At 42.1% G+C, this 10442-nt stretch overlaps 2 protein-coding genes across 2 annotated transcripts; both read left to right on the forward strand.

Annotated features, from left to right (window-relative positions):
- The first annotated feature begins 436 nt into the window (after nucleotides 1–436).
- LOC104442393 lies at nucleotides 437–1787 on the forward strand. The gene is made up of 4 exons (XM_010055825.3): nucleotides 437–756; nucleotides 828–1106; nucleotides 1205–1364; nucleotides 1456–1787. The coding sequence occupies exons 1-4, from the start codon at nucleotides 529–531 to the stop codon at nucleotides 1632–1634; spliced, it is 846 nt and encodes a 281-aa protein (XP_010054127.2). The 5' UTR covers nucleotides 437–528; the 3' UTR covers nucleotides 1635–1787.
- Nucleotides 1788–6967: 5180 nt separating this feature from the next.
- On the forward strand, nucleotides 6968–8531 carry LOC104442394 (extensin). Its single transcript, XM_010055827.3, has one exon. The coding sequence runs from the start codon at nucleotides 7058–7060 to the stop codon at nucleotides 8210–8212; it is 1155 nt and encodes a 384-aa protein (XP_010054129.2). The 5' UTR covers nucleotides 6968–7057; the 3' UTR covers nucleotides 8213–8531.
- Nucleotides 8532–10442: the final 1911 nt, after the last annotated feature.

Genomic DNA, 10442 nt, shown 5'->3' on the forward strand with positions numbered 1-10442 from the left:
CCGCTAGTCATCGGCCACGGCTGCCCGCTAGTCACCGGCCATCGGCTAGAGTAGGAAAAAGAAGAGAGGGAAAAGAGAAAAGAAAAAAAGAAAAAATTAAAAATTAAAAGAAATTTTACCCAAAAAAATGTGGATTATACCAAACTCATTCGTGTTCTTTTTTTTAATTCCGGAATATAAATTTTGTGTAGTTACTAAATGTATTATTTTACTCAGAAATTATTTGAAAAAATTAAAAAAAAAAAGAATTAATTTTTAAGAAAAAAATTGTTGTCTGCAACAAATATGTCACCTAATGCAAGTCTTGCACTAGGCTCCTTTGTGGGGAACGTTACGAAGGAGGGATCAGGGATCAGGGATCAGGGAGAGGCCCAGCCCAACGTGCGTTCTAAGTTGGACGACGGGATTGGGCAAAAAACGATCGAAATCTCCAATTCCTTATCTCTTTCCTATCCTTTACACTTCAGTCTCCTCCTCTCTCTCTCTCTCTCTCTCCCTCTGTGACTGAGACAGAGACAGGGGGGGAGTATGGCCAGCACGGTGAGCTTCCTGAGACTCCCAAGTCTTGCCCAGAAGCCTCGGAGCAGCAGCAGCAGCAGCAGCAGCAGCGTCCCGCCTCTCCCCAACCCCTCCATCAAACTCAACCTCGGCTTCTCCAGAGACTCCGACGACCTGCTCTCCTCCGGGTTGGGCCACCTCCGCTCGGCTTCTCTGCCTCTGACCACCGTTGCATTGCCCTTCTTTCTAGATGCCAAGGCAAAGTCCCCCCCGAGTGCCCTCTTGGTTCATATCCCTGGCTCCCTTGCTGACCAGTGCTGGTGGTGCAGGATGCGGTTGCGGCGGGAGGAGAGTTCGGGATACTGGAGGGGAGGACGTTGGCCCTCGTCCACCCCATCGTGATGGGCGGGCTGTTCGTGTACACCCTGTGGGCCGGCTACTTGGGGTGGCAATGGCGACGGGTGCGCACCCTCCAGGACGAGCTCAACGAGCTGAAGAAGCAAGTCAAGCCCGCCCCTGTCAGCGTCGCCTCCGACGGCTCTTCTTCTCCTCCCCAGCAAGCCCCGCCTCCCTCCCCTGTCGAACTCAAAATTCGACAGCTCACTGAGGTTCCCCCGCTACCCTGCTTCCTTCTTTCTTCCGATCATGTCTGCCGGATACGTTACTCCCTCGTTTTCTCCGCAAATTGAGTATATGGGTGGAACAGGAGCGGAAGGAGTTGATAAAGGGAGGGTACAGGGACCGGCATTTCAATGCCGGGAGCATACTCTTGGCCTTCGGGGTGTTCGAGTCCGTAGGAGGCGGCGTCAACACCTGGTTCCGTACCGGCAAGCTCTTCCCCGGCCCCCATCTCTTCGCCGGTGCCGGTCTGTATTCCTTCCCCATTTATTGCCATTGCCTGTGCAATTGGAATTTTGCAATCTCGTGTTCCGCAACCTTCCTCTTCTCTTCGTGCAGCAATCACCGTGCTTTGGGCAGTGGCTGCAGCTCTAGTCCCGGCGATGCAGAAAGGCAGCGAAACGGCCCGCAATCTCCACATTGCGTTGAACTTCTTGAATGTCGTCCTCTTCATTTGGCAGATCCCCACCGGTATCGATATTGTGTTCAAAGTCTTCGAATTCACTAAATGGCCTTGACTCTGCTCCTCCCTTTGAACCTTGTTAAGAACCTTTTGTTATACAAAGCATCTGCATCTGATATCCTTTAGGGACTCCTAGCCCACTCATTGTTTTTCTAGTATCATACTCTTACATCTAAGAAAAATCAAAGGAGGAATATTACTTTTATGACGTGCTCACCGTATTTCTACCTATATCACGTACCCTACGCGTCTAATGTACAGTCTTTACCTGTTTTTTTTTTTTCTTTCAACAATTGGCAATAGTTCACAGATCGTTCTTGTTCTTCCCTGTTGTGCAATCTATTTATTATAAGGCGCAATATTTTTTTTCATCGAATCTTACAATTGGTTCAAGCCAAGCATTTTGGCTAAAGAAGCCGGTCAAGCCCCTTGCTGGCATTGGTTATACCAAAAATCTTGATCTTGCTCTTACTCATCTCTTACTGTCACGCCGGTTCCTGAACCCACCCGGAAATCGGTCTAGTTATAGGTTTAGGTATGCAGATTCCTAGTTCCACAAATGAAGAATCGACCCTTTTGGTCCCATTCCTAGTTTCACGATAGGAATTGGCCCACCTTAGAATTGATCACCCCTATCAATAAGTTCTCTTTATCACACGAGTAAAAAAGTCTCTATCGATCAATTTTTTGTCTTGATCAAGAGCCAGCTCTTTTGCTTAGTCGCTTGATGCTATAAATTTGATTTTTGCTCTCATCTTGTAAGGATTCAAAGTAGCTTGTGAGTCGGCGACAATTGCTTTTGAGCCTATTCACCTTCTCCTCAGGTGGGCAGACGAGGAGATTACTTAGCGCATTAACTAATTCAAAGTTTTTATCACGCTTTTAGTTCTAGACCGACACCATTAATATTGATTGAACACAACCATGAGGAATGCTGCGTATAAACATAAGAGAGATGTATATGTTATGGTCTCGAGGTTTTCAAGGCTGGATGTACCCAAAACTGATCCGAGAGATTATAATAATCCTCGAATCAATAAAGGTCTAGAGTTTCGTGAAAATGTATATTTGCATTCAAGATATTTCTTGTATTTAATGAGATAGATGATAATCTTATATTTAATATAAAGATACTAGTTGGGGCAGGAACATCCAATACTCGAGCAATAGATATCCATTCTCCTTTAGAGAGTTTCTCTCTCTAAACCCTTTATCTATGATCTGGGTGACTTAGTGAACGAGTGTTTGATCATTGGGAAAAGGCTTAGCTTAGATGACCCAACGATTCAAAGGAAGCCTAAGCTGTTGAATGGTCTCGATCTCAAGTATTGGCTCGTGACAAGTGATATTAGAGCCCAAGTTGAAGAGAGTTTGTTCAAAGAGATTGAGGAGCATATCAAGTGGTTGAGAGAATATCGGATCAAGGAGTTGCCGCTAGTGCCGTTGTTGGTGAGGCGCTGCAAGAGAAGGTTGTCCAAGAGAAGAACGCCCATGCGAGGCCTAGGATAGCTTCCTTGAAGGATCTCACGTCCTCCTTCAGAGAGAAACTTGCCAAGATGAAATCAATGATGAAAGATTTCTGCAAGGAGGTGTAGAAGCAATTTGATAAGGTAAAAAGTTGCTCTGTGGATAATTCTTGGGTGCCTTGAATGCAGTCGCCGGGATGATACACCAAAGAGGTGATGCCCTCGAGACCTTGACCAGTGATCTTCAAGAGGAGCTCCAGATTGTCAAAGATGAATTTTAAGCTTACAAGTCATTCATGGCAAGTGAGCTAGAGACAGTCCAATATGAACTCAAGGCTTGCAAATTGGCCATGGCGCAAGGAGTGGTCACCATGATGCCAAGTCCAAAAGTGGACATTCCAAAGCCAAAGGAGTTCAAGGGAGATCGATTCACTAAAGAGGTGGATGACTTCATATGAGGCATGGAGCAATACTTCGATAACATGGGCATCAAGGACGATAGGACCAAGGTGCAAAATATGATGTATTTGAATACTGCTGTTTTGTTTTGGTGGTGGGGTCGGTGTACTGATCAAAGGTGGGGAGCCAAATCGATTAATCGATGGTCTGACTTCGTCGCCACTTTCTACAAGCAATTCTCTTTGGAGTGTGCCAAGAATGAAGCCTGGAGCAAGTTTCGCCATCTCTCTAACAGGGGAGATATTCACAAGTTTGTGCAGAATTTCCCGAGCTATTGTTGGAGGTTTCGGATATGATCGAGTCCAAGGCACTATTCACATTCATGGATGGAGTCAAACCTTGGGCAGGGTTGGGGTTGGAATGCTGAGTAGTGCACAAAGTATCGAAAGCTCTTGCCATAATTGAATCCATCCATTAACTTCATATAACTTAGCTAATAGAAAATGTCGATATGAGTCTTTTTAATAATTTTTCTTTTCTATGTGGTAATAACATAATTAAAACGACATCGTTTGGATCCAAATCTGATTTTAATACAAATTTGATTTAAATTAAATTATAAAGTGAGCTAATTTATTTTTTAAAAACGGAAAAAGGGTGAGAAACCCTTGCCATCGGAGTCGCAAGCCCTTGCCATTGGTGCCCACCATCGCCAAAAAGGGTTGGCTGGGAGTCGCCCAGCCCCAGCTAGTGGTTGATGACCACTCTTGTCAACTCTTTTCGGCCATGGTGGGGTACTATCTAGTTTCTCAATCGCTTATTTTTCTTTTTTCTTTTTAAATATTTTTTATTTATAAATTTAGCTTTTGAAAAAAAAAAAAAAACTTGAATATGTATTAGAAGTCTGGATACAATTTCGTTTTAACTATGTTATCGTCACGTATAGAAGAGAAAATATTAGAAAAGGCCACATCATTTTTTTTTTCAGTTAGCCAAGTTGGACAAAGTTAATAAAATAACTCGATTGTACTAATTTGATAAGTTTTAGTATCTGATTACATTTTTTTTTCAAGTTTTGAGACTCAATTACATTTTCATGATAAGTTTTAGTATTTTTGTGCACCTATCCCTTATTTCTATATGAAAACCATGTAGCTTTTAAAATCAAGAGAACTTATTTATTTAGATTAATACCCTGAAAAACCCCAAACCGGTACACTTGTGACAAATTTACCCAAAACAATTTTCTTAATCATAAAAAACCCCAAACCAGTATACCTGTGACAAATTTATCCCAACCGACTATAAAAAACCCCGAACTGCCAAACTAATTTATTCGACTACAAAAAACCTCAAAATGGTAAATTTATGACAATTATACCATCTGCTAAATTGGATTAATACCACAAAAAAAAATCACAAAAATTGTAAACTATGACAAACGGAGCGTAAAATCCTAAATTCTAATACTCGCCATATCCCTCTCTTACGTAAGGATCTGTTGGGATAGTGGCAAAAATGGATGTTTGTGGTGGTGGGGAATGCTTGTCACGTGTTATTTAACTTAATAATTTGATAATAAAATTTAATAAAAACTAACATTGGGTAAATTTATCATAAGTGTACCAGTTCGGAGTAAATTTGTCAAAGGTATACCAACTCGAGGTTTTTGGTGGTCAAAAAAATAGTTTTGGGTAAATTTGTCACAAGTGTATTAGTTTGGGGTTTTTCAGGGTATTAACCTTATTTATTTTAACAGAACTATACTACACATCGCAATGTTTTTGGATCATATAGACTAAGACTATGGATCGTCGAACATGTCCTTCTCACGGCAAATTCTTAACTCGACCCTAATTCACATTTACCTGGTTCATTATGACTATACATCGTAGGGGCCACTCATTATCGACGACTTTGATTTGTTTGGATCCATGGACTCGAGTCTAGAGAAAACATTCACGGTCCGCAGTCCGGTTCTAGGTGGTTTATTGGCGACGGCGCGTGGGTGATGCAAAGAGCATCCGAGTCCCTTCGCCCTTTTGACAAAATTGTAAATGGAAATTTCCCCTTCCGTCCACGAACATATGCAATTGACACCATGCAAGCCCGGTGCAATGCTTCGGCGCTGTTGACAGTGAGGAGGTGTAGCGTAAAGAACGTATAGAATAGGTTGGCTGCGCCGCCCATATGTGTTGAAGAGAAGTAAAACTTGAGATCCAGAGAGCAACATTAACACCCGAGAGAAAATGGAATTAGAAAGGAAGATGTTCTGTGGACCCACTTTAGGGTGGGCACAAAAATTCGTCCTTCTCTTCTCAGAGGACGGTCTAGAGATTTTCAGACACAGAAGAGGGCAGTTCTTACTAATTACACATTTCTACTTGATTTGATCCTGCTTTGGGTACCTAAATCAGAGTGCTTCTGTACTTGACGGGAGAGTTCTTGTAAGAGTATAAATTCAACTAAGTAGATGTCAAAAGGAAAGAAATACGCTCTTCTGCAAAGGAGAGAGATCTGATTGTGGGTGGATTGACTATTTGTGTATCCTTTACGTCCATTGCAGTAATGTTAAATGAACCAAAGCCAACGAGTTCCTTGTGAGTGAAAGAGGCATGAGACTTAGCTTGCAACACATATAGATTCCCCAAATCAAATGACGTGAGTTAGAAAGACACAAGAGAATCGTAAAGGTCAGAAAAAGACAAAAGAAAAAGGGAGAAATGCAGTGAATGAAAGGCATACAGCACAATTCGATCTCTCACCCTGACATCAAGCAAAGTCAGAAACACGACACAGAGCAACGGACGCCAGGACCTTCACTCTATCATTCGTAAAACCATTGCTAACTGTGGATTTATTCAAAGTGAGGATGCTCGAGAATATCAACCCGAAATCAGTTTGCTCTCTGACTTGTTAGAGAGAGGGACAGGCGAGAGCCGTTGCAAGCGACGTTCCTCTTTTTCTTTTTTCTTTTTTTTTTTTTTAAATATATATATATATATATATATATATATATTTAATGCCATCCAGCTGTGTACAAGATGTGTATCTAGGACAGTGCCCATCAAATTTTCATACAACAGATGCTCTGGATACATGTCAATGGACATTGCTAACTGGTGAGGGAAACGCCCAAGGACAAATGAATAGATTCTCGAGCTGGTAGTACCATGTGACGAAAACGTCAAGACAGAGCACGGAAAAATTTCTGGCGAGATTATGGTCTTGTCATGTGAAAAAAGATAGTTGAAGTCGGCGGGCAGAGCGTGGAGAGAAGAGAGGTAATAATCACGGGTACAGGAGAAGATGCCATAACCAGAGGAGGATCGGGTTTGCTTTGGGTGGGAAGCAGAATCTGATGCCTTGTCTCCTCTCTCTCCCTATCCCCCACACTGCACTTTCAATTGCTTCAAAATTTTTTTGCCAAATTACCTCATCTCAGAGTCTTGTCTTGTACACCAAAAATTTTAATGAGCCTCCGTCCGATCCGACATTGTTGGCATTATATAAAGGAGGGAAGTCCCTCCCTTTCCCTTCATTCCTTGAGCCGCTCTTTCCCATTCTCTTTGGTTCCAGGCATCGATAATATTAGTGCTTGTGGTGGGCATTCATGGCCAGCCAACCACCCCCTTCTAGGCCATGGCTCCGCATGACCTCCATTGCTCGCCCTGTCGCTCCTCCTCCACCTCCTGCTCCTCAGCCGCCGCCTCAAGCTCCTCCTCCTCCTGCTCCCGCACCGCAGCCACGACCAACCATTTCCCTTCCCACATTCAGACCCAGCGCTCCACCTCCACGTCCACCTCCACCTCCACCTCAAGAACCTCCGCCACCGCCTCCCCCCATCTCAGCCCCTCCACGTCCACGTCCACCTTCACTTCCCTCGGAGCCCCGCACGCCACCTCGGCAACCGGTGCAACCACCGCCGGATGTGAAAACCATTGTGGCACCAACCTCCCCTTTACCTGCTTCTCCGGCTAAGCTTCCGTCCGCTCCTCCTACGGTGACCTCACCTCCTGCAAAGGCCCAGGTTCCACCTCCGGCAGCCAGATCGCCCGTTCCATCACCCCCCAAACCTGCCACCAGCGAGCCTCCTATCGCAATGCCATCGCCTCTGGTTCTGCCTCCACCCCAACTGAGAGCTGATGATCAGCCCAGGTTCCCCCCGGAGGCAGAGCAAAAGACTGTCCTAGTTCAAGAAACCGTGCCAGTCCCTCCCCCTAGCAGCAGACTCCCATCCCTCAACGGTCGCTTTCCTTCTGATGAGATTCCGAAGGCTGGCATTGCTCGTGATACCAAAAATGGAGATGCAGAAAGGCACAGAGGTCCCCACCCCAAGAAGCACCTGGACTCCGGCGAGGTGCCTGGCATGAAGGTCATTACCATTGCTGGCGAGAACAAAGGTGCGACGATGGAGCTCACACGTTCCCCGAAACATCCTCCTCCCCATCATCTCAAGGCAAGTCCTACATCTAAGAGCAATGGCCAAGAGTCCAGGAACTCAACATTGCCCGGCAGCAGCAGCAGCAGCAGTAGTGACGAAGGAGACGGGAAGATGAAGAAGAAAGACAAGAGTCACCAATGGAAATTCTTCACGTCTCCTCCGATGAGCGCATTCATGAATAGCAATGTGCAAGGCGTCAACAACTCCATCCTCTACAACAGCTCTTGCAATCACCACGACCCTGGGGTCCACCTGGCTCTCTCCCGAAAGCCATCCAACGGCGCGTTGCACATCAAGGACCTTGTCAAGGGACACCAGCCTTGATGATTCGCACGACAAATACCTTAACATGAGAATACCTCATTTGCATTGTTTATGTTCCCTCTATTTAAAAAGTCAGAAATTATGTTGCTGCTGCGAATAACTGAGGAGGTTCGATAAAAAAAGAAAAAGAAAAGAAGAAGAGTGGAGTGGATTCTTGTTCTTTTTCTTAGTAGGACATGCCATGCCACTTCTAGTGGATGTCATGTTACTAGAGATTGCCCAACCTCCTATGTTTTATTTGGATTCACCTGTGTATAGGTGGATCAGTTATCATGTCATGCTATTGCAATAAACTTCCGGAGTACTATGTTGTATGATATGTATGGCTGAGTCCAACTTATTTGATTGGTCACGGATTGATAAGCTCCTGTGAGCTGAAGGCCACGCTAGTTTCCCTATCGAACTAGATTGCTCGTCCATATACGACACATATTTTTTGCATTCACCTGTTTGCAGCATTCTGGTTTTTCTTTCTGGGGTCATTGCATGTCTTGGAGCTTAAGTAACGCAGAACTAAAAGAGCTTTGTCCCAGATTTCTCCCTAGAGCAGAAAAGAGAGAGATTCCATTGCGCCGCAAGCCTTGCTTTATGCGAAGGGTCGCAATGAGTCCGTGTCACACTCCAAGAACGTGAAAAAGAAAAGACAAGCTAAAGATGCGGGCAACTTTGTTTCCGTGTTCTAGTCAAACAACCATCATTTGGTGACGGCTCCACACTGAGATTCCTGGTCCTCTCATGTAGGCCAAGCTTGATCCTAAAGTTGAGCTATATCGTCGTTAATACATGTCGTCTTCGACTGAGTTGACGGTGAAACGAGAATAATTTGCAGCAATTCGCAGCGAACGGTTTTGCGTTCCCACTTCGAAGCAAGAAAAAGTGACGAATCATGGGCCTCTACTTACTCTGTTTTTGTAGGTCGTGTTTCTATCATTGGGCTTTACCCACGTCTCAGCCTGTAGCCTCCTCCAGTGGATACGGCACATTAACTTCTTTTAGAATATATATTCTCGTTTGAACACTCTCACTATTTTAATATATATTTACCTTAATGAATACTATGTTTTGTGAAAATTTATCTTAATTGTGAGAATAAATTTTAAAATTAAAAAAACTGATTTAATCCAAGATTTTTATAGTCTATGATCTGTACCTATTATCTATATTATTCTATTATCTAAACCTGGGTTTTGGACTTTTAAAGTGATTTTATTATTAATGCAAACAAAAATCAGCCCAAAATATTTTAGAGTTATCTCGTGGAACTATATCCCTAAGACTGTGTTTGATTGTCTGGATATCTAACTAAAATAGGATGGATTACGATAGGATGTGAAATCTAGAAACTTTATTATATTATATCCTTTGTGTAGTAAATCGTAATAATAAAATTGAATATATGTACATCATATAAGTACATCATATAAGTGTAAATAAACCCAAAAATTCACAAATAGAGATAGTAAAAATATCTCGCGATACTCTTGCTTACTTTATTTTTATTTGCTTCCCCCCTCTCTTTCAATTTTTCCCTTTCATCATTCTCTTATAAATTTTTATTAAATAGTAAACTATAGTGATAGACCTAAAATACTAAAATACCTAAAATATATAACATTTATATGTATTATTAAATATGATAAGACAAACTAAATTTTTATTTTTTGTTATTTTGAATTTCTTATATTATAATTAAAATATTATTTATATTGAAATATATTTTAATTTTATTAATTTAAGAAGTTTGTTATTCGAGAAAAATAAAAATTTTAATATGGATATTGTAAATCCTATTCACCTTTATCCCATTTATTCCATGAAATAATTTATTCGGCCCATATTTCTCTTATATCTTATTTAATCTTGCTTTGAGTAGGCACCGAACACAATGTAGCCTTAGGCTACGTTTGGTCGTCCAGATTTCTAATCGGGATAGGACTGGATAGGATAGGATATGAAATCCTTGGATTTTTTTATATCCCGTCCATTGTTTGGTGAATCGCATTATTAAAGTCGGATATGTTCACATCATATCATGTATATATATATTTATATAAACGGCATATCATTATAAATGAAGCTAAATGATCATAAACGGAGATGATGAAAATCTCTCGTAACACTATTCCTTAATTTATTTTTATCTTATTTTAATAAAATTTTATCAAATAGTAAACTGTACTAACATACCTAAAATACAAAAATACCTAAAATATATAATAAATATAAATAT

Source organism: Eucalyptus grandis, chromosome 4, assembly GCF_016545825.1.
Source record: "Eucalyptus grandis isolate ANBG69807.140 chromosome 4, ASM1654582v1, whole genome shotgun sequence".
NCBI lineage: Eukaryota > Viridiplantae > Streptophyta > Magnoliopsida > Myrtales > Myrtaceae > Eucalyptus > Eucalyptus grandis.

Coding starts and splice junctions, on each gene's coding strand:
- LOC104442393 (XM_010055825.3), top strand. CDS start 529: ATGGCCAGCACGGTGAGCTTCCTGAGACTCCCAAGTCTTGCCCAGAAG. Junction 1,107..1,204: donor AAATTCGACAGCTCACTGAG/GTTCCCCCGCTA, acceptor TGGGTGGAACAG/GAGCGGAAGGAGTTGATAAA. Junction 1,365..1,455: donor CCATCTCTTCGCCGGTGCCG/GTCTGTATTCCT, acceptor CTCTTCGTGCAG/CAATCACCGTGCTTTGGGCA.
- LOC104442394 (XM_010055827.3), top strand. CDS start 7,058: ATGGCCAGCCAACCACCCCCTTCTAGGCCATGGCTCCGCATGACCTCC.